The sequence below is a fragment of the Vitis riparia genome, chromosome 7, assembly GCF_004353265.1.
Source record: "Vitis riparia cultivar Riparia Gloire de Montpellier isolate 1030 chromosome 7, EGFV_Vit.rip_1.0, whole genome shotgun sequence".
Classification (NCBI taxonomy): domain Eukaryota; kingdom Viridiplantae; phylum Streptophyta; class Magnoliopsida; order Vitales; family Vitaceae; genus Vitis; species Vitis riparia.
This window is the reverse complement of record NC_048437.1, coordinates 1750116-1774600: the sequence shown is the minus strand read 5'-3', so window position 1 is coordinate 1774600 and position 24485 is coordinate 1750116. Positions and strand designations below refer to the sequence as shown.

Sequence of the window (24485 nt, the reverse complement as noted above, 5' to 3'; positions counted from 1 at the left end):
TATAATTATTTAAAGAGTTGTTAGAGGTTTAATTGGTTTTGGATTTGTTAACTCTTATAATTCTCATTGACCTTCTTAAGTAATTTCATTCAATTTAAGTTTTTTAGGAACAAAGACTCAAGTATTATTAGGATTATATTGTAATAATAATGTTTCATCTTTGACAGATTAACATACAACTCTAGGATTTAATTGAGTAGTCATGACTTTATAATAAATCCTATAAATTATTGCTATTGTATGAACTTCTTCTACAAAATTCATATTTTTTGTTTTAATTTTTTAAGGTTGGACTTAACAAAATACTTGGATCATTTATATTTATGGAAAAGTTTGAAAACTATTTCTAATTGTAATACCACTCGATTCTTAAGCAAGTTCTTCATATAAGTTAAACATATTTGCAAATACTAAAGAATTACTAGCTACATCATATAATCAAATTTAATTATATTTATATAGGATTAGTTCAAGTAGCATCAAATTATACCTTGATTACAAGAGAGGGTTGTTGATTAAATCTAAATTAACAGCATAACCTTAGTATTACCTCAACTTATCTTATACCTACCATAACATTAGAAAACCTTGAAATACAATATAGTTTTTATTTTAAATATTGAAAAATAATATATATTCAAATTTTTTTTTTTTTTTTATGTTACAAACTAAATATAAACATAATTTAATATACCTAATTAAATATGCTACTTTAAGATATGATATTTATTGAATTTAAAATTATGTCCCATTGGAAATCATATCCAACTTGTTGGTGGATGATTGATATGTACGAGCGCCTCCACGTTGCACCGCGCATTAGCAACAAGGCTCATTATTGATGCCTATTATACAGTCCTAGACATGGGCCTTTCTTTCGATAGGTCAACTCTACTCTAGCTCTAAGATAGCTATTTCATTCTCTTTTTTTTTGTCTCGAATGTTTGTTACGCTGTTGAATAGATTGTTTGATCGTCCGAGACCCAATCGAACTCATGCACTTTACTCTAGCTATGACATGGCTTGCACCCATGGGTATGAGAAGTCCTACCACACCATCTCCTCAAGTAGGAAGTTATCTATCTCAATAAGGCCATTGCGTCACCCAAATGTATTTTCTATCAAATGAGATATGATATCTTAATATATATATATATATATATATATATATATATATATTTTGACAATCAAATGTAGCCTTTAATCTTATACGACTCACACATAAAGCATGATGTAAGCTAACGATAATTAAATCCATTTTGTAAACACGCTGCATCATCTATGTAAGATATGTAGTAACCGAAAGAGTTGTTACTATGCTAAAGTCAGAATTCTCTCTCTTCCTGACTAACACTTCTAGAGTATATCTTTTGAAAATCCTTTTGGATATGGAACATGGAAGTTTGTGGATATGGAAGGTGGAAGTTTGTTTTGCTTGCATCATCCCAAACAATATTGATAAGGTTTTGAGTTTCATTCTTGCAAAACCTTAGGAATTTTTTATTTTACCTAAATGCTTTATTTTTAAAATAGTTGTAAACTAAAATAATATTTAGATTCAACAATCAATATTAACTTTCAATGAACGAATTAATTTTGATAAAAGAAAAATTGAAACATGAGGGCTCAAATTTAGGAAAATAAGATGAGTCCTTGAGAAACTTGGGTGAAAGCCATTGATTCCATTCTTAGGAAGGACGTGACGCTAAATTTTAGCATTTTCGCCCTTTTCCTTTCTAATTTAAATTCAAAGGAGTTTCAAATCTCATCTCAGGTGGGAAACAGTTCGCCGCAGCGAGGAGAAAGAGAGACAGGGGGAGAGGAGGGGGGCCAAAACCCTAATCTCTCTTTGCCTCTATCGTCTACGGTTCCTCAGAACCCTATCCTCCCTGTTTCCAGTTGATTTTGATCCAAGATGAGTAGCCAAGTCGCTGCTCCGCATCCCAGGAGGACCAGCCTCTCCCAGAAACGAGGCCCTACCACCGCCTCCAAGAAGGCGGTTCTTGCCGAAAATGGAAGCTCCAATGCCAAAGCCTCATCTCCTACCCAGTAAGTTTTTTCGTTTTTCTCTTTGTCTAGTCTTTGGGTAAAATTATAGGTGTGTCCCCGGAAAACAAACAGGGTTTTAATGAGATTATTTGGGTTAGGTTGGGTTTAATTCTTGTGGTTGGTGGGTGCGGGGAATGTTTTTCAGGGAGCTGACGGGGCGTTTATGAGATTGGTTTGGGTCGGGTTCAATTGTTGGGGTTGGTTGTGTACAAACTGTTTTCCCAGGATTTCTTCTGACATTTTCTGGGTTGGGTTGGATTATTTATCTTTTGATGGGTCTGGGTTGGGTTGGATTGTTGTGGTTGCCGATATGGAAATGTTCTCCCGGGAAACGAAAGTGGGTGTTTGTATGGTTTTCTGTGTTGGGGTGGTCATTGTGACTGGTGATGTTTTTTTTTCCTGGAAAATGTTTTACCGGGAAACAAATTGGGCAATTTTGAAATCATTTGGGTTTGATTATTGTGGTTGGTGGTGCGTTTTTGTTTTATGGAAAATGTTTTCCCGAGAAACAAAGGGATTGTTTGCGAGATGTTCTGGTTTGAGTTTGATAACCGCGGCTGGCGGTGAAGGGCTTATATATATAGTAATTTTTATATTTATTTCTCTCTCTCCTCTATGGAAATGTTTTCCGGGGAACAAAACGTATTATGATATTGTATGGGTTGGGTTTTGATTGTTGTGGTTATTGGCTTTGTGGTTTCGGATAATTTGCAGTTTGGTTGATGGCGTGAGAACAGTGAAGAAGCTGAGATTGTCCAAAGCCCTCACGATTCCTGAAGGAACCACAGTGTCTGATGCATGCCGAAGGATGGCAGCTCGGAGAGTGGATGCTGTTTTGTTGACAGATTCAAATGCTCTGCTCTCTGGAATTGTTACAGACAAGGTTTGTAGAAAATGCTAGCCTTTTTTGGATGTTCTTGTAAATTCTTGATCATGTGACTTACTGGTTTTTTTTTTTTTTCTTTTGTTGTGGACAGGACATTGCCACTAGAGTTATAGCGGAAGAATTGAGGCCAGAACAGACAGTAGTTTCAAAGATTATGACAAGGCATCCAATTTTTGTTAACTCAGATTCGTTGGCTATTGAGGCTCTTGAGAAGATGGTGCAGGGTAAGCTGCATTTATTTCCTGTTGCATGTAACTGTGGAGCTTAGGTGAGCTTGGTAAGACCTTTTGGGTTACTGGTAGGATATGCCTGACCAAATTCATTAATATAATTGTGTGCAGATGAAATATCCTATTTTGATCTCGTCCTTTTTGTGCGTTATGTTTGATAATAGGAGAAACCTAAAAATGGAGAGCAATTCCACTTTATATAACTTTTTCATAAAAGAGTTTTACAGATGGGTCGTGTATGAAATGAAGTGGAAAATTGTGACCTTCCTTTTTCATGTAGCGAAATAGGATAAAAATTAGCCTAAACTTGTTTATTTTTGCATGAATACTAGATATTTGAGTCTTATTTATTTCATACATGAAGACCAAGTGCAAGGAAAATTAAGCGAAAGTTGGTGCTGTATTATTGGCAAATGACTTGATTGCCATAGTGATGCTGCATTGCCTTTTTAATTGCTGCATGAAGAGAAGATGATGCTTAGGAACTGTGGGAGTTTTGACATGTAGGCTTATTGGTTTTATGACTAGCTCATCTTTTTCAAATAGCATGGTATAATGTATTCTGATAAATACATCATTAGATGACATAAGCTGATCAGTTCTCTTTCGGCAGATTCTGTCATTGGAGGAATATATTGCTTTTTTATTGCATCTAATTGATGCATCCATTATTCAAATAGCATTTAGGCATCATATGATTAGCAGTCTCTCATCCCTTTAACAAACTAGTTGACTGAGGCCTGATGACAAGAACCAAGGTTCAAAATCTCGGCTGAGTCATATCCACCTTGGCTATGGTTGGTATTGTACCAATAGTTGTGTAAAAAATGGTGGAGAAAATCAAAAGCCATGAAGTTAAAGAACTCTAGATGGAAAGTTCAGAGCCTATGTCTTGGTTTGCTTCTTCATCCTTCAAACCTAAGCTTTTGCATCCTTGCACGGCTGATTTATCTCTGGTTTAAAGCCATCAAACCTCTGAGATGATGTAAGAAGTTGTTGGTTGAGAGGTGAAATGGGTATTGTGTGGAGAAGATGAAATGGATTTTTTGCATATAATTGTGTATCGTAGAGAGAAAGGTGCTTGATTGGGCATATGGGTTTAAAAAAATGGTGATAGGTATTTGGGTTATTTCCCAACATTTGTATTTAAATAGATAGTTTGGATGATGTGAAATGATAATAAGTATTTAGGTTTATATGCAATAAATAGGATATAAGTATTAGTATAAAAATTTATTTAAAAATATGTATTTATTTTTTAAAATTTATTTATTCAAATGAAAATAAAAATTAATAAAAAATCTTGTTTTTTTATAATGGTTTTATTTAGAATATATTTGATAGGAAAAATGATATTTATATTTTTACTAGTGATTCATGGTTGTATTTTTATAATTCTCAAAATATTTAATTTAAACAAAAATATTATAAAAATAAATTATTTTTATTTAGTAGGTTTATCTGATATTTAGTATGAGGTGATTAAATAAAGAAAGTTTTAAATCTATTTATGTGTGATTCTATCTTTATATGGATAATGTTCTCTCTCCATATTATTAATTTATTTAGTCTATGTGATTGTATTTATTTTTTTGATAATTTTAGCAATTCTCTTTAAAAATTTGGAGTTTTTAAATTAACATAATTTGCATATTGTTTGATACTGATCCAAGATATAGAGACCGGTGTGCCTCAGGGCCTACTGAGTCATAACCAATACTGTGACTTTGAACCATGACAAGAACTTGTTGCTTAAGAAATTGCAACTAACTTGACAAGTCCTATCCCTGCATTGGCTTCCTAGAATGTATGAAGTCCTGGAAAACCCTATTGCACTACTCTTGCATTTAGCTTCATTTGAATTTGCTTTTCAATTTTGGTGATATTCTGTTGAATACTTTTGGTAGGAAATTCTGTCAGGCTCAGTTACCAGCTGTTTAATATTTCCTTTAATACTTAAATCTGTTTGGAGTTGTACTGGGGCACCAAAATGTCCATATGTTGGTAATTTATCTGATTGAACTTTGTGGTTGCAATTTATTTATTTTTTAATTTTTTAATTTTTTAATTTTTAACCCTTTTTTGGCTATTTGTGTTCCCAAAACATTTCTCAGTGAGAGACCACAACAACCTTCCTTGTTTTCATTATCTAGACCGTCTTATTTTTTTTTTGTTTGTCTGAAATACTTATGCCTGCTATTTTTCTGTGCAAGTTATTTTTTTCCAATTGAAATGAATTTGTGCCCTATTCATTGTTTTCATATATGCACTTCATTTGAATGAATTCTTTATTACTTATTAGCCTAATATTTGTTTTATGGCATCTTGCTTGTGTTGGTCAACAGGCAAGTTTAGGCACCTCCCTGTTGTAGAAAATGGTGAAGTTATTGCCATATTGGATATTACAAAGTGCCTCTATGATGCTATATCTCGAATGGAGAAGGCTGCAGAGCATGGTAGTGCAATTGCGGCTGCTGTTGAAGGGGTGGAACGCCAATGGGGAAGCAATTTCACTGGTCAGTTGATAATTTCCTTTGGACTTAATACCATATAGAATTGCATATTTTTGAATGGATATTTTGTCCCACAGCTGTGCATGCATATATGAAACAACTTACTGAAAACATATTCTATCTATTTTTTTTTTTGATAGGTAAAGAAAATTCATTAAGAGCCAAAAGGCTAGAGAAAGGGTATACACGTAGTATACCAAGTACAAATCAGCAAAAAACAAAAGGATGAGCAAGCCTGACCCTTACTTGGTGGCTAGCCAGTCAACGAAATCTATCAAAGACAATGTATGATCCTCTATGTATACCCTAACCCAATTCACAAAAGTGTACAAAAAAATGGATTTAATATCTTGATCGTTCCTCTCAATATCGTCGAAAGCCCTTCTATTCCTTTCTTTCCAAATGGTCCACATTAGGCAGAGGGGGGCAGCTCTCCAAGCTTTCTCTCTTTTCTTGCCCACAAAAGAACCATGCCAACCCAGGAGGTTTCTTTTCACAGAAGAGTGCATCACCCATTGCACCCCAAAAAGGGAGAAGATCAAAAGCCATAACATTCTAGCTTTTTCACAGAATAGAAGAAGGTGATCTGTGGTTTCCTCCTCTTGTTTACACAGAAAACATCTGTTGGGAATGCTCCAACCAAATCTCTTCAGGCGGTCAGTGGTGAGAAGCCTGTTCCAAGCCGCCTCCCACCCAAAGAAGCTAGCCCTAATTGGAACCCAAGGCGACCAAATAGTTCTAGCCGGGAAGGGGGGCTTGGTGTCCCTTGAAAGTGAACTGTAAAAAGACTTGACAGAAAACGTCCCATTCTTGTTCTCTTTCCACCAGAGTAAGTCCTCTACACCTCTTCTAATGGTCAAAGGATGAAGCTTACATAATAAGCTTTCTACTTCTCCCACCTCCCAATCATTAAGGTGCCTGTTAAAACGAAGTCCCCAGCTTCCCCCAACTTCATCTTCCTCCCAAGCCTCAGCTACCCAACCTTCTTTGTTGACAGAAAGATTAAACAAGATGGGGAAAGCTTCTTCCAAAGCTTGATTTCCGCACCACAAGTCCTTCCAAAATTTCACTCTAGTGCCATCCCCTATGGTGAAGCGGGAATGAGAGCGAAAGTTCTCCCAACCATTTCTAATAGCCTTCCAAACTCCCACTCCATAGCGGTCTCTCACTCCTTTGGAGCACCAACCCCCCTCTTGGAGGTCATACTTACTAGAGATAATTTGCTTCCAAAGGGACTCATTCTCATTAGCTAATCTCCACAACCACTTCCCAAGGAGGGCCTTATTAAAAGTAGATAGACTGCGAATGCCCAGACCCCCTTTCTTTTTAGTAGCACAAATAGCCTTCCAACTCACCAAGTGGGGTTTATTCTCTAAGGCACCACCGCCCCATAAGAAATCCCTTTGGATCTTTTCAAGCCTTGCGCACACTTTCTTGGGGATCACAAAGAGGGAAAGGAAATAGGTTGGGAGACTAGAGAGAGTGCTTTTTAGCAAGGTGAGGCGACCACCTTTGGAGAGGTATTGTCTTTTCCAGAGAGACAACCTTTTCCTGAATCTTTCTTCCACTGCATCCCACACCCTAGTAGATTTGTAAGGGGCTCCAAGGGGAAGACCCAAGTAGGAGGTAGGTAAACTCCCTATCTTACATCCCAAGACCGACGCAAGAGTCTCCATAGGGATGCCTTCCCCCACTGGGATGGCCTCCGTTTTGCTCAGATTGACTTTTAATCCTGAAATCGCCTCAAACCACATGAATGTCCAACTAAGATAATGCAACTGATCTGCTTCGGCGTCACAGAAGATTAAGGTGTCATCGGCAAACAAGAGATGGGACACAAGCAGCCCCTCTCTTCCTCTTCCTCCCACTCTGAAACCCGAGATAAAGCCCCCATTTCTTGCACAAGACAGCAATTGGCTAAGGGCTTCCATGGCAAAAAGGAAAAGATAGGGGGATAGGGGGTCTCCTTGTCTCAATCCCCTAGAGCTACGAAAGAAACCCGTGGGACTTCCATTGATGAGGATTGAGAAGGTAGCCGTAGAGTAGCACCAATTCATCCACTTTTTCCATCTATGCCCAAATCCCATCTTAGTCATCACATCCATGAGAAAGTCCCACTTGACATGGTCAAAAGCCTTCTCTATGTCCATCTTGAGAAGGAGGCCCGGATTGTTGCCTTTCAATCTAGAATCAAGGGCTTCATTAGCGATGAGAACAGCGTCCAAAATCTGTCTCCCATGAACGAAAGCATGCTGTGAGTCTGAAATCACCTCCCCATCACTGATTTTAGTCTATTGGCAAGGACTTTGGCAAGCAATTTGTAGACACTCCCTACTAAGCTGATTGGTCTGAAATCTCTTAGGTCTTCGGCCCCCTCTTTCTTAGGGATGAGCAAGAGGAACGTGGAATTTAAGCTTCTTTGGAAAGTCCCGTGGAGGTAGAACTCTCTAAAGAGGCCCAAAATCTCTGGTTTAACAACGTCCCAACAAAACAACCAGAAAGCCATTGTGAAACCATCCGGTCCTGGGGCTTTGTCACCACAGAAGCTGCTTAGGGCTGCAAAAATTTCTTCCTCTGAAAACATAACTTCTAGGCTGCTGGCCGAACCTTCTCCCAGCTCCTTGAAGTTAAGGCCATTGATACTAGGCCTCCAATCCCCTGAATCTGAGAGTAAGGCCTGGTAGGCCCTACATACACCTTCTTTTATATCATCCAAGGAAGAGAGATTCACACCATTCACTTTTATCTTAGACATGAAGTTTCTTCTTGCCTTAGCATTGGCCATTTTGTGGAAATATTTGGTGTTTTTATCGCCTTCTTTTACCAGATTTCTCTTGACTTTTGTCTCCAAGAGGTTTCTTCCAACAGGGCCCATTTCTTATAGTCCTCAAGAGCCTTGTTTTTGGCCTCCACTTCTCCAGGAGACAGAGGGTTCTCATTCTCCTTGGCCTCCCATTGCTGCAGGCGAGAGAAGGCCTCTGCTCTATTAGAAGAAACGTTGCCTACCACCTCTTTGTTCCAGATTTTAAGGTCCTTCTTAAGAGCTTTGATCTTCTCAGCGATGCAATGGCTACTATAGCCTTCGACTGAATAGCCATTCCACCAGCTTCTACTAGGTCTTTGAACCATCTAATTTCAGCCACATATTTTCGAAACGGAAGGGACTTTTGCCTGACGAGAATCCACCAGCTTCTAGAATTATGGGGCTGTGATCCGAGACCAAGCGAGGGAGAGCTGATTGAGTGATGGCAGAGAAGTGGTCCTCCCAAGGTTCTGAGATTAGAAAGCGATCCAATCTAGAGGCAGCTTGGGAGTTCAAACCCCCTATCCAAGTGAAAGGACCTCCAGCCAGTTGGAAATCCCTCAGCCCCAACTCCTCAATCACTTCAGTAAATCTCCTCATTTCCGTTGTGAATCTAGGGGCATTTCTTCTTTCCTCTGGAAATCTTACAGCATTAAAATCCCCCCCTATGCACCAGGGGTCTTCCCAGAGGCCACGGATGGCTCCAAGCTCCTCCCAAAAATCTTCATTTTCACTGCCTATCACTGGCCCATAAACTCCAGAGAAAATCCAAGAGAATCCATCAACGCAGTTTCTAAAGCGAACAGAGATGGAGTACCCCCTCTTTCTATCTCTAACTTCTCCAAGACTCTGTTATCCCAGAAGAGAAGGAGACCTCCTGCCGCACCCCTAGCGTCCACTGAAGCCCAATTGAGAAATCTTCCTACTCCCACACTTTTAACCAATTGCGGAGAAACTTCTTTCACCTTCGTCTCCAAGAGGCAAACCAAATCTGGTTTTGATTCCTCACCACTCCCTTAATCAGATTTCTTTTTGCACAATCATTAATCCCTCGGACGTTCCAACAGAGAATTTTAATTCTCATTAATCAACTGGAATCAAATCCCAGGAGCTATGACCGGATCTTTTGGTTATCCCGGATGTCTCCCCATAACTAACAGAGCATTCCAATCTTTTAACTCTCTTTCAAAGCGGGTGGTGCAAGATTTTTCTTCTTCCTTCTCTTGCAGAGGGAATTATTTCCAGTCCTCAGCTTCAGTTTCTTAAGCAAGGCCAGAATTTCTACTTCATGCCCTTCAACAGGCATTCCCAATACACTACTAAAATGAAAAGCTTGGAGATCTCCTCATCTGACCATCCTTCTTCACTTGGATGAGCAACCGACATGTCTCTCTGCTTTGCCACGTCAGTTTCCGGATCAGAGCTCAGTGCTTCCGTCAGAACCACTGTCGACCCGTCTCTGAGCATCATGGACAGAGGGCTCGGCGTCGCTTCCACTTCCCTTGTCGTCAATTTCCGCTGACTAGAGCATCGACCCTTACCCCTCTCAAGCCCCGAATCCCAGAATGGAGTAGAAGAAGAGGATGGCTCCCCTCTCGAGGAGATCTGGGGTAGAGAAAGGGTACCTTGTGGATCTCGAGGTTGGGCAGGAGAGGAAGGCTCCTTCACAGGCGGCGACTCATCCGAAAGGGGCGACGCTTGCCTTTGGGTGCTTTGCAATCTTCGACGGCGAGGGAGGGCTCGATCGCTGACGTCGACGCATCCAAAAGGGGCGACGCCTGTCTCTGGGGAGATTTGCAAGCTTCGGCGAGGAGGGAAGGCTCAGCCGCTGGCGTCGGCGTGTTCCAGCGGGGCCATGCTTCCATCTGGGGAGGAACTGCGAAGGTAGGAGTCGGAGCGGGGGCTTCTCTCCACCGGCTCGACGAACACTTAGGGCTTCCTCGCCCAAAGTCGTTAAGATGGGCTGGACCGAGGGGCTTAGAGGAAGACCCCAAATAGGCTGAGTCTTGGGCCTTCCCTAGCCAAGGCCCAAAGGAAGCGCCACGAGTCAGGCCCGAATGGACCAGGGCGTCCAAACATTGGCCCGTCTCCACATCACGGCCAGGGGACAGCCGGCCCGTCTCATCTTTGTGGGCTGGGGAAGGGGTAGCAGCTGCATCAGTCTTGTCCGAGGTAGGGGCACCACTTCCCATGACCGGCGAGGGCAGCTTTTCAGACTGCGGGAGGACAGAGGAAGAGGGCCGGGAGTCCACGCTCCCTTAGCGCGTGAAGGGCTCACTTCGTCTTCCCCAATCTTCCAAACACCAGACCCGTGGGAGGGGATCACAGGGGAGAAGCAAGGCTCATCTTCCCACCATAGTTGCAAAGCAAAACATGAGGTTCTAGCAACCACCTGCAGCGAACTTGGGTGTTGCCATCCTCTGGTTTCGACGAGGACTCTTGCCCACTTGAGGTTCCGACGATCAGCAGTGTTTTCGTCCACGGCCACGAACCTCCCACAAGAGTCTCCAAATTTCTTGAAGAGACTTCTGCCCCAGAGATGCAGAGGAAGACCTAAGATTCTGACCCACACGAGGCGCACTTCCCCTCTAACCCCCTCAAGGCATCCCACGGATGGTTTCCATTTTTCTAGGCAGAAGCTTCTACCTCTGAAGCATCTCGACCCTGAGTTAAACACTCTCTCTGCTTCGTCCTCAATTCAAACTCCAGAAGCAAGAGATTTGCTCTCATATTTGACATCCAAAGATTCCCTTCCAAGAACCATGAGTTCTTCGCCCACGACCCGAAAGCAACGGGGTCCGGAAGACGATCAGAGTCACCTTCCCAAGAGCCCACAAGGCATCTGCCCAACAATTCCTTGTTCCTATCCAGAGTTTCTTTCTCCATTTCTAGCCAGATGGCATCGCGAGGCGCGGGGCAATCCCTAGGGGGAGATGTGTCTCTGACTACACTGCTGCTGGGTGAAGCCTGAGAAGGTAAGAGGTTTTTCAGCAGGGCTCCTTTCCATTGAAGGGGAGAGACTCCCAAACTTCTCAGTTTGCTAGCAAGAATTTTCCAGCCTCCTACAAATCCTCTCCCTTCAGGAAAAGCCAATGAAAATCTTTTGTTCCCCGCGTCTCTTACAATGCAAAACAAGAATCTCCCTGCTCTATTATTTCGGATCTCCAGGCTGTATTCTCTATCTCCTTCCGACCATAACTTCCTGAAGGGGATTCTTTCCTTTAGCCCACAACATGACTCAACCCCTTCTAGCAGCAGAGCTAAACTTTTCCCTCCAAATTTGACCCATGAAGAAAACTTAGGGCTTCTTTCACAGATCTTACCACTCACTTTTCCTTTGTGTTCTTCTATGCTAATCTCAAAAGTCTTCAACTCCACACCAAACCAGCACCTACCAACAGGGGCTGCTACCGGCATTGTTCATCTAAGGATTCTATCTATAGATATCAATTAAAATTTCATATTCATAGTAATGCTGAGTATACTATAAAATAATTATGTTTTAGGAGGTTATCTTGGGAAACTTGACATACATGAACTGGACATAAAATTGGCTATACACCTGTGTGCAGATACAAAATTTACAGGTTGTGAGTTTTCCAAATACAAGCGTTGGCATATGTTTACTGAAAAGGTTTTTAAACTGACCCAGACTGGTTACTTGACTACGATGAATCAATTTGGTTGGGTTTTCCAGTTTATGAGCCCTTCTTCTTCTTCTTTTTTATTTTTATCCCCCTTTCTTTCCACAATGTAAAAATCTGATCAAAACAAGAGAAGGGACTCCTAAAAAAGAAGCCATACAAGCTGGACAACTGAGGAAGATTACAAAAATCTAACCACAAATTTTCCTTTTTCTTTTTTTACTTAAAAGATCCACTTTAAATGCTCTGATGATACTTCTTTGCTAATAGCATCTGAGTTAAATATGCATAAATATGAAACACTAGTTTATGTACTTTGGTGATACTTCTTAATTATATGATTTTGTTAACTAAGAATAAATATGGAACTTGCAAAAACTTCCTTTTTATGGGTAAATATGGATGGATATAAAAATGATGCATCGTGAAGTGGATGAATCTAGTATTCAGGTTGTATACAGGGAAACATGAGAAAATAAATATGAACTAGGCCACTGCTGATAACTTAGGACAAGCACCCCATCCCCATTCACAACATACACCATACAAATAAGGACTCTAAGCAGAAATTTCTGAAATGAACTGCTGATTGTTCTGAACCTTCAAAGGTGGTCCTGTTATGCTTCTTCTAAACATGCTGAAACACTGCGTTTACACCAACCTCTGCTTCTTATAAGCCATGACACAATGCCAACAAACTAGAGCTCCCTTCATAGGAAGAAGCAACACCCATGATTTACCACATATAGAGAAAAGTGAAGCACCAAAGAACCAGCCAACTTCTTAGATGTGCACCTCTAACAATATCTAGAGTAGATAGTTTTTTGCTGCTTTTTGCCAGAGCTACGTAGTTGTGCTTGGGGGAAGGATTTTTCATCCTTCTTTGTACTTAAATCCATGATGATCAAATGTTTGTTTCTGACTAAAAAAAAAAGGAAGAAAAGAACCAGCAACCTTACAGTGTATAGGAGAGCATGAGATGCAAAAGAAGTTCTACTTATCATTCTATTATTATTACCATGGGAAACTCACTCTAATTACTAGAACCTGTTTTCTGGTTTATGTCTCACCCCCACATCTCTAGAGCATGAGACACAAAACACTTCTATTTGGCATCCTATTATTATCACTATTCTGGTGGGAAATATCTAATTACTAAAACTTGACCTCCAGTTAACCGGAGCTTACCATGTTGGGTTACTGACTTTTCTAAAAGGTTAACTTGGCAGGATTTGAACCCCTATAATATATATCATGCTCTAACAGTGTTATCATTTGAACTATGCATACTCCTGTGAAGGAATGTGGGTTGCCTAATGTGTCGAACATGGATACACGATGCATTTGGGAATAATTAGGTTTAATTTTTTATTTTTATTTTTATTTTTATTTTTATTTTTATTTTTTCTGCTGTTAAGAAAAGGTTTGGAAGATTTGTTAGTTGGTGGGGAGAGTTTAGGGAGGTTTTCAATTAATGAATGCATTGGATGTTTAAATTCATATATGTGTGATTATTCATTGCTGACTGTCTACATTGTCTGTTAAGTATTTGGCATATATGCACCTTGTTGCATTAATGTCTGGTATCCTTATCTGTGCTATATAGTTATTCTCTTTTGGCCTAGGTCACATGGATAGTTTACCCAGTGGTATCTTAGACAGATTAAGAGGAAATTCCTACCATCCTAGCGATGTGCACTTTGAAATGATGTTCTAAAACATGGTACACTTATATTTTAGCAATCAGAAAATTCTCTTGTCTTTCTTCCCTTTGAAAGACGAAGCATCAAAACTTGCAAATATAAGCCTCTGGGTCTCCAGTTGATAACTCAGCCTATATCCACTAAAGAATAGGTCATGTATTTGGATGTAAATTTTCTTTGTTTCTCAGGATCTCCAGCAACTTCTTACTTAAAAAAGGTCTAAATAATTGGGAAATCTAGTTATATGTCAGCTAACTGGTAAATAAACTTATCTGGGGAAGATTGCAACAAAAAATCGGATAGAAAATCTTTTGGCAGGTTGGCAATGAAATTTTGAAAAAGAAAGTTAAGTATTTTGTTTTACTCCCTTTCTATGAACTGTATATGAGGTTGCTTCCCCCATGCTTTATTTTTCATATTATTGCTTCAACTCAAAAGTTGCAGCAGTATTTTGTATTTATATGTGATGTTCTAATTGAAATTTGAAGTATAAGAGCTTTTTTATTTTGGCTGCTTGACGGTTACTAAAGTGGGCAGAACAGTATGTATGCTTCTTTCTATATAGTGTGAAGGTGAAGTAATGTGATGGTTTCTAATTTTCTTCATTTCTATGTTATTTTGGAATTGAGCTGAACCTTTGCTCTCTCACCTAACACACTAATATTTAAATATGGTTAGACTATTTCAGAGTTTTGTTGGTTTCCAGAACTTGCCCTTGAACTAGAAAGGGTAATGCTCTGCCTTGATAGGTTTATAAAAGTTCAGGACAAATAAACTAGATGATCCCTTGAGTTGCTACTTGTACCTGTATCACTGCCTTTGATTCTAGTTAGTTTTTGTTTATATATTGGCACTCATTATGTTTTGTTTGTTTTGTATGGTTGTGAAGTTGGAATTCTGACATAAGAGGTTCTGCGGATATAAAATTAAGGCTTGTAAGGCATGGATAAGCCTATTCATCTGATGTTTTTCTGCAGTTCCCCCCTTTTTTTTTTCTTTTTTTTAAATTTTTTTATGGTTAATTGCAGCTTATTCTTTTAATCCATATTGTATTTCATCAATTTCACTTTAAGTGCAGTACATAACATAGAATTTCATTCTCTCTTTTCTTCTATGGTCTTGCTTGCCAGCTCCATATAGTTTTATTGAAACGCTTAGGGAGCGGATGTTCAAGCCTGCTTTGTCAACTATCATTGCGGAAAATACCAAGTACTTTTAACCTTGGCTATTGGTCTGCCTTTCCAATGATATGCATTTTACAGTTTTATCAGTTGGTTTTTTGTTACCAAGTTTTGTAGCTTCTTTTGTTTCCAGGGTTGCAATAGTATCACCCTCTGATCCTATCTCTGTTGCTGCTAAAAAGATGCGAGAATATCGGGTTAATTCAGTTATAATCATGACTGGAAGCAAGATTCAGGGGATATTAACGTATTATTCATTTCTCTACTGGCTCCTATCTTTTCTGACTGTAACTTTGTATCAACAAGGTTTTATTTTTGCATTAGCAGCATTTCAGGAGGTGTTTTGATGTCTGTTTATATCTACTGGTGGTTACTTATGTCTGTTTGTTTCAACTAACTTGCAGTTCAAAGGATATTCTTATGCGGGTTGTGGCACAAAACCTTTCTCCTGAGTTGACTCTGGTGGAAAAGGTTGTTGTTGTGAAACTACTGTTGTATAACTGATCATTGTTTATATGTATGTGTTTTGAATGCATATAGCCCATTATTGAGAATATTTCATAATGCCTGACCATAAATTCATTGCAAGTTGCAAAGTTGAATATTCTGGGAATGTTATATTGTTGTATACTGAGCTTTCCACCTTTTTATTTATGTTCTGTTTTGTTGTTAAGTCCACAATGTTTGGTTGGATATGCAATGTTCTTGTAATGGAATTTCATTTTGGCATGAATCAGTCTTCCTGTTTATCATTTTGTCAGGGAAAGTTGTGTTGATGTTTTTCTTGATTTTTAGTCCAGCATGTTGTCTACCTATGCCACCTTTTAATAAACTTTGAGATCCATTTCAACTGAATACAAGCAGATAGAGATTGCAGTGATTGAGATGTGTTATTCTTCTTTCTGCTAGACCTTATATGCCTATTGATATGTAGTTAAGTTGTTTGTGGAGGTAAATTGAAAACCCTTCAAGGTTGTCATGGGAGGGCTGTGAATTTTACATGTGGATATATTTTGTGCATAGATGTGAGTGGAATAAGTGATATTTAAAATCTTGTGATTCATGGACTGTTGGAATCGCCTCTTTGCATATGCAAATTTAGTTGGCCTTATAGAACAGTCTTGTAGGTTTGCATTCTGCAAATGACAAAATATGTCTGAATTGGGCTGTAGGGTCCACCACTGACTATGTACGTGGAAATGTTGTAGTGGCTTGGGTACTACATTTATACAAAGATTTTTTGTGCAAGATTTCTATTCTGTCTCATTTTGGTGATTTATTTCACTGATTCTAGTCCTCTTTAATAGCACTTACATAAACTATTTGTTTGTGGCTGGTACTGCTTGATTTCTTTATTTTTATTTATTTTTTCTTTTCTTTTTTTCCAAAGTAAATCTAATAACTAGCACCTTATATGACAGCAATGGTTCAGATGAATTTGATAACTGAACTGTTTTTTCCTTTTAGTTACATCGTTTGTGTAATGTATAATTCTCCTTCTCATACCTTGAAACAAGAGACCTAATGGATCTTATAGCTTTCTCTTTGATCATGCAAGTTCTTGTTGTACTTAGCATGATTTCACTTGTGTTTTTTCCTTATCTAGGTGATGACTCCAAACCCTGAATGCGCAACCTTGGAGACAACAATCCTTGATGCGCTACACATAATGCATGATGGGAAGTTTTTACATCTTCCTGTTGTAGACAAAGGTGAGCATTATCTTCTTCATGCAATGCATTTTTCTCATGATGAAATATTTAACATCATCTGTTGGGCAGATGGAGGTATTGCTGCCTGTGTTGATGTTCTGCAGATAACTCATGCAGCAATTTCAATGGTAATACATTTGTTTCTGATGCTACAGTTATTTGGTAACAATATGCACTTCTTTGTTGCTTTTCATAGCTTTTTGTCTCTTTAAAAACTTTCGAAATCTAATATGGCCTCATTTGTATATAATCTAATATTAGGGATTACAATGGGGCGGGTTTTTTCGGGTTGCCTCTAATGAGATGGATTTGAAATTTAAATAAACGGGTTAGGGGTAGGTTTGAGATTTTTTTATATTTTTTTTAAATAAAAAACTTGGGATAGGTTTGGGTATTGCCTTGTCCCACCTTGCCCTGCCTTGATTATATATAAAATTAAAATTTAAAATTAATTTAATTTTATTTTTATTTTCCTACTTTTAATATATCTATCATAATAATAATAATAAAATAATTTTCAATAAAATAAGTTATAAAAAATTATAATATTTTAATTATTTATAAAATATATTTATTTTAATGGAATTAAAAAAATTTAAAATAATTTCTTTAAAAAAAATTTAAAAAATTTTCAAACATATTTTGTTATGAAACTATACTTGTATTTGTTAAAAAAGTAAGGTTGTGTACAAAATGAAGAAGGATGAGAAATCCTTCAAAAAGGGAAAACTAATTGATATAAAGTGAAAAAAAAAAAAAAAAAAACTTTTTGGTGGAAAGCATTGGCTACCCAACTCTAAGAAGGTGGAGGACCAAAACTCAAGGGGGGCATTAGAGCCAATTGAAAATCAACTCGAGAAGAGGCTCCTCTCTTAGTTCTTGATTAGCTAATTTAGGCTTCCATGACAAGGCAAAACTGACACCCGTACCCAAGTCAACCAAACAAATTTTGTCTCTAAAGAAAAACCCAAAATGTTATGTGATAGAATGTCTAGTCCAAGAAGAAAATGTTTTGATTGTAAAATTACCATGACCAAGTTTTATCAAAATGAGGCAATAGTAATTGATTAAGCTTTGAATGTAGAATAAGAGATACCAAGTACTTTTTCATACATAAACTTAATATCCTCTTCTATTAATAATGTTGCTCTAGATATGTTCAATTTTACTTAATATAACCCTTAAAGAAAAATCTCTTTGTTATTTTAGCTATACTTGATATTTTCATGTGTGTTTGTTATTTATATATATATATATTAACAACTATGAATTTATTAAGTAAAGCATAAGGAATAAGAAGGCTAGAACAATGGAAGGTCCCTCAAACAATACAAAACTATGAAAAGAACATTGCAAAGAAAGAAAACCCTGAAGCTCACCTTATCACAAAAATATTTATATGATGCAAAATTCAATGTGACATACTATCTTTCAAAAAAATGGATGAAATGCTTTAGAGAAAAGGAAAAGCATAGTAAGAGGAGGTAGGAGTTGGTTTGTCGTGGATTCGTAATCCTTCGAAATTTCTATTCAGGAAGTCAAGGGAATGCCTAAAGGAAAATTTTTGAAATGAGTAGAGACTTTTCTAGTTTGATTTATGTTCGGGAGTTTTAGTTTGTCCTTGTTCTTGGAAGAATGGAGGCTTGTTGTAGGGATGTTGTAGGGAAGAAGATGGGATGATGTGTTTCAAGGTTTGGGATGAAGGGGGAAGGACTGTCAAGCCAGTGCGTCGTTCCAATGTGGTTGGGAGGTTCATTCTTTGTTTGATTAGCTCTATAGAGGTTAAGAGGCATACTTTGATCTTCCTAGTAGGTAGGGGTATTCTTGGGGCCTGGCCCATTCTTGTTGAGAAGCTCCCATGGCTTGGAGTGGTATCCTCCTTTGGTCCAAAGAGTATCCTAACCCTAGTTGCAAAGAGACCTTCAGAGGGCACAACAACATAGTTATTGTCCTTCATAGAGATGGTAAAGAAGGCCTAGGGCATGGAAGTTGAAGCGGTCTACATTTAGCTAGGTGAGAAAGAGGTGCAACTTAGGATGGAACATTTGAAGTGTTGTTGAGTTGGGAGATGGGTGGGGTTCTTAGATTCGACTCCATTTATCTTTGTTAAGGACGTGGGTTGTTTAAATTGGTTTCTAAATGGTGGTGTGAAGATTTCCTTGTTAGAGGTTGCCCTCTTCATATTTGATTTGGAAGAAGTCTTTGACGCAGAGTTGGTACTTGTTGAAGGTTTAAGGAGGTATGAGGGCAAGATGCTGCATTTGGATTGGTGGGTTCTAGAGATAGGGTGTTTTCGAAGTGGTGTGCATGGAAAGGAAGTGTAGGTGAGGGTGATGGGACTCCCATTACAGTTGTGTCAGGAGGTGCTAAAAATGTTAAGGGACCTTCTATAGTGGTTTTGTTGCAATGAACAAGGATACAGCTCTTCACCATAACTTGCATGGGTGAGAGTTTTGGTGAGATTAGATAGGAGAACAACACCATGATTGGTGCAAGTGGTGATGGGTTTGTTGTGCTTCACAATAAAACTATGGTGGGGAAATTCCACTGTGACTGTCACAGGTAGCCCTAAGGAGTGGGTGCTTTGGGCTAGAGGTTAGGGGTGAAGGTGGTTTGTTGTCACGTGCTGGTGAGAAAGTGGGGGATTTTTTCATTTTTATAGCATGGTATAGAACATCGTTGCCTAATGACTTAAGGGGAGAGGGGAAAGTAGTGGTGATCTTTTTAGCCTTGAAGAGGCTAGTTTAAGTTGGCTAGGTGAGGTAGAAGTAGGTGATGGTGGTGGGCTTGCAACAAATTTTGGTTTTGAATGTTTGGGCAATGTATGTGGAAAAAGAGCCCAAAGTAGTGCAATTAGTGGGCCTAAGGGGTTAGCTAGTGGATTTGATTGAGGCCCATTACAAGAAAGGTGGGTATGTGAAGCGGGTCAAGTCTTTAGGGGCCATTGAAAGGATTAAGCAACCATCATAGAACCCACGTGAATTGTGTATTGGGTCGACGACACCTTAAAGGGGATAGACTTGGACTTGGGCTTGGGTTAGTGAACTGTGTGGATTAGGCCTCTTTGGATTTGAAGGGCTATTTAGCCCCTTTAATAGTAGGTTTAGATTTGTCAAGGGGTTGTATAGTAGGGGAAAAGTAAGCTAATGAAGGTGTCTTTGTCGCTGGTGAGGAGGCATCATTACAAACCACGTCGGTGCCTTCATCGTCTAGGTTCCGTTCCTTGTTCATTAATGAGGCTTGATTGGCCGAGGTGTTTAAATTTTCATGTTCTCCTCCCTTTCTCATCTTTGTGGGGTTACGGCTTCTTTGTAGTCTTCCTTTTTTAGGAGTGGTCGTTGTATTGATGTCTAAGGGTAGGGTAGTGAACCAAAGGGCTATGGAGGTGTGGTGTGGGCAAGCATCTCAAAGCATGGTTAGATGTTTATTAAGGATAATTTTGGAATAAAGCCCTTAAGGCCTGGCTCAAGTGGTAAAGGGATGGGGAGGGCTTGTGGGAGGTTCCACATTCAGGTCCTAATAGGGAAAAAAAATTACCTATAAAAAAAAGGATGATTTTGGAATAAAGTAGCTTCATGGAGTTACTAGAGAAAGTGGAGAAAAAAAATTGTAGCCTCAAATGGGGAACATGCTTGCGGAAAAGTTGGTCTTCAAGCAGTTTGGCCACCTTCAGTAGGTTTTTGGTCATGCCCATGGAGGGTTTCAAGGTATGGATTTTGGCTCTCCTTAGAAGGATGAAGTTAAGGAAAGAGCTGAAGGGTCAAGCACATGAGAGGAGAAAATATGGCTTCAAAATTTGAAAGTGAGCTAAAGAAATTGGAGTGCTTAGTGAACTACTTTGGAGCAAGAAGAGGGGGTGGAACTGGTAGGTAAGGATGGGATCTTGTAACAATATGCAAATGAAGTTAAAAATTTTATCTTGGAATGTGAGGTTATCAAGTCTTTGATTAGATTATCAAAATTGGATTTGGTTAGTTTACAAGAAACAAAAGTCCGAAAGATGTTGTTGGAGTTAGTGAAAAGCTTAGGAGTGGGTGAATGCTACGGTTGTTGCTTGCTAGGTCCTGGTTTTTCGGGTTAATAGGGTGCTGCAAATTATTGGCATGGAAGTGAGCAAGTTCTCAATCTTGTGTCGTTTTAAAAACTATGAGGATGACTTTGGTTGGTTGGGTTTTCATGGGGATGTACAACCTACTTTAGGGAGGGATAAAGATGGCCTATGGGATGAGTTGGGAGCCATCAGGGGTTTATGGGTTTTCCCTTGGTGCATTGGAGGGGATTGCAACATTGTCAAATTTTCAAGGGAGCGAAGTAGAAGTATTAGGTCGTCTTTGACATGAGAAGTGAAGAATTTCTGAATTCCTTTATTAATTTTTTAGGTACACACCATACACATATATATACACAAATGATTGAATAAGAAAATATCAATCTAGCTTGATTCTCTCCTAAAATTAGGAAACTGAATCATCCTAAATGATCTCTCCTTTTTTATTCCTAAAATACTTTCCTAAATTAAAACCTTGACTTTGAATGCCAAATTTCAACAAGAAGATTCTTAGATACTATCAAGGAGCTTGAGTTGGGAGATCTTCTCTTTCTTTGAGGTCCCTTTACTTGGTTGTGGTGACTTGAATAATTGGTCCCTATCAAGATTAGATCACTTCCTAGTGTCCGAGGAATGGAAAAGTCATTTTAGTCGAGTGGTGCAGTGTAATATTTAGAGACCTATGTTAGATCATTCACCTATTCTATTGGATGGGAAGGGATGAGGAGACGCTCTACCCTTTTTAGGTTTGAAAATATGGGTTTAAAAGTGGAGGGCTTCAAAGATCTGCTTAAGAGGTGGTGGATGGGGTATGACTTTAGAGGTGCTTATAGCTTCATCTTGGTTGTGAAATTGAAAGCCTTGAAGTCAAACTGGAAAAAAAGGAACAAAGAGTTGTTTGACAATTTCATAATGAGGAAGCAGATGACCTTCAACAATGTGTTGTTTTGGGACACCAAGGAGAGGGTAGGTGTACTATCTCAAGAAGAGGTGGTAGCTAGAAGGGTGGCAAGGGAGGAGTATAAAAAATGGGCTCTTATGAATAAGTCTTCTAAAGATAGAAATCAAGGGCAGTTTTAGCTGAAGGAGAGTGATAAAAACACTAAATTCTTGCACAAATGACTAATGTGCATAAAAAATGAAACTTTGTGACCAAGATTAAAGTTAATGGGGCTTACCTAATTGATGGGAATGAGATAAAGGAGTGACATAGACTTAACTTACTATCTGATTCATGGGATTGGAGACCAAGAATCAATATAATGTCTTTTAACATGCTAGACAAGTAGGAAATAAAATTGGATGTGTTGTTCTTGGAGGAAAAGGTGTTCAATGCTTTATTGAACTTCAATGGGGGACAAAGCCCCAGGCCTAGATGGGTTCTATATAGCCTTCAAGCAGATAAGTATGTATTTTGTAAAGGAAGAGATGATGAGTCTTTTTAAAGAGTTTCATGATTAGTGTAGGTAAGAAAAAAAATCTTAACACCACGTTTCTCAAAAAAAAAAAAAAAAGGGAGAAGAGGCAAGGGAAGTTGCTGATAGCAGAAGATCTAAAGGATTTTAGGCCTATAAGTTTTGGTGGATTCTCTATATAAGGTTCTAGTAAAAGTTTTAGTCAATAAACTTAAAAAGGTCGTGGGAAAAGTGGTATCCAAATCCTTGAATGCTTTTGTTGAGGGAAGACAAATTCTAAACGCGACGCTTATAGCTAGTGATGCTATTGACTCTGTGTTGAAAAGTGATGTCTATGGAGTTATGTGTAAGCTAGATATTGAAAAGGCATATGATGATGTTAGTTGAGGCTTTTTGCTAGCAATTCTTGGAAAGATGGACTTTGGGTAGAGATGGATCAGATGAATTAAATGGTGCATGCCTACAATAAATTTCTTTGTTTGTGTTCATAGCACTTGGTTGTTTTCAAAGCTCTAGAGGCTTGAGACAAAGGGACTCGCTTTTATCATATTTATTTGTATTAGCCATGGAGGTCCTTAGTTGTCTTCTTAAGAGAGCTTGGGAGGGAGGCTACTTGACAAGGTTTAGGGTAAGGGGGTGGAGGTGTCCCATTTGTTGTTTATTGATGATACTATTGTTTTTACGAGGCATTGTGAGATTAGATGCTTTATTAAGTTGATTGCTTATGTGGTTTGAAGCCATCTCAGTGAATTATAAACTTAAAGAAATATGAGTTGATTCCAATAGGAATGATGGGCGTAGGGGAATTGACCTCTAAAATTGTTTGCAAGGTGGGAGGGCTTTCCTTTACTTATGTTGGTGATATGGAAACGACAATACATTTTTTAAAGCAAGGAGCCTCACTTTGATGAGGAGCACTTTATTGAGCTTGTCATATACACTTTGTCCTTGTTTAGCATTCCAAGGAAAGTTAGATTTAGGTTAGAGGCTTTGCAAGATTAGATTATTCATTTAAGTTGGTTGCTTTTGTGGTTTGAAGCGATCTTGAGGTTGAAAATAAACTTGAAGAAAAGTAAATTGATTCCAATAAGTAGGATGGACGTGGAGGAATTGGCCTTTGAAATTGGTTTCAAAGTGGGTGGGCTTTCAAAATCCATTCTGCATTCAATGGGATACAGCTGGAAACTCATAGAACCTAGGTAGCTAACTTTGAAGAGAAATTAAATTATGTGCATATTTGTTTAGTTTCTTTATGCATACTCCAATTCTTTGAAATTCATAAGGTATATATATATATATATATAGTTCATACCATTCACATGCTGTTCAGGCCACAGCCCCCTCTCCTATTTTGTTTTCCAAGTTTATACTAATCAGAAGACATGTCGGACACTGTCAACTTGCACGCATTAACAAGTGCCAAATCATTTCTGTAGAGGAGTGTCCCACATATTCTAGTAACCAGATATATGGTTTTTCAGGTTGAAAATAGCTCTGGAGCAGTTAATGAGGTCACAAATACGATAATGCAAAAGTTTTGGGATTCAACACTTGCTCTAGAGCCACCAGATGATTATGACACCCAGAGGTATCTCTTTTTCTACCATAATTATTTGTTATATGTTGGTAAACTGGTAGTTCAATAACTAGTCCTGTTGATGTTATGTACAGTGAATTGTCTGCATTGATGGCGGCAGATGGGGCTGAACCTGGGAGGAACATGTATCCATCTCTTGGTCTTGGGAATTCGTTTGCCTTCAAGTTTGAAGATATTAAGGGTCGTGTACATCGATTCAATTGTGGTGAGTACTATCAAAGTCTATACGAAACCCTGGGAACTGAATGTGTCCTCATTTACATTTAATTCTTCTTTCTAACTATGAATTGGTTGAATATGCTTTCTGGGAGAATTAGAAACCTTGGGTGATATCATAAGGAGTTGTTATTTTATATTCATCCATTTTTTCCTTTTCCTTCTTCTATTGGTTTTTTCTTCTTTTTTTCTCTTGTTTTTTGTGGGATTGGGTGGATGGGGTTGGGTTTTCAGTTTGGCATGGTGGCAACAATGATTGTGGCCTGATGGCAATAATGATTGTGGCCATGCGGAGATGTTGTCATTGGAATTTGTATGATGGTTTTTGCATGTACAAGTAGTAGGTGAAAGTGGACTCTCTAGGTGGTGGTGGTGTGTTTTATGGTGAAGATGTTGGAGGTGGTGCTGATATGGTGATGGGCGAATGTCTTGAGTGTGGAACGACATTTTTGGAGCAATGGAGGTTTTGGTTGCATAGTAATTTGGTG

General features: G+C 38.7%; 1 protein-coding gene across 1 annotated transcript in view; it reads left to right on the top strand.

The window, feature by feature from the left end:
* The first annotated feature begins 1565 nt into the window (after positions 1 to 1565).
* Positions 1566 to 24485, top strand: part of LOC117917995 (CBS domain-containing protein CBSCBSPB3) — a 28634-nt gene continuing 5714 nt past the window's right edge. The window contains exons 1-11 of the mRNA XM_034834502.1: positions 1566 to 2049; positions 2764 to 2932; positions 3027 to 3159; positions 5511 to 5681; positions 14959 to 15037; positions 15143 to 15256; positions 15414 to 15480; positions 16616 to 16721; positions 16791 to 16849; positions 23666 to 23772; positions 23856 to 23986. Coding sequence (XP_034690393.1) covers positions 1916 to 2049; positions 2764 to 2932; positions 3027 to 3159; positions 5511 to 5681; positions 14959 to 15037; positions 15143 to 15256; positions 15414 to 15480; positions 16616 to 16721; positions 16791 to 16849; positions 23666 to 23772; positions 23856 to 23986 — 1270 coding nt within the window. The 5' untranslated portion in view covers positions 1566 to 1915. The remainder of the gene's footprint in view (positions 2050 to 2763; positions 2933 to 3026; positions 3160 to 5510; positions 5682 to 14958; positions 15038 to 15142; positions 15257 to 15413; positions 15481 to 16615; positions 16722 to 16790; positions 16850 to 23665; positions 23773 to 23855; positions 23987 to 24485) is intronic.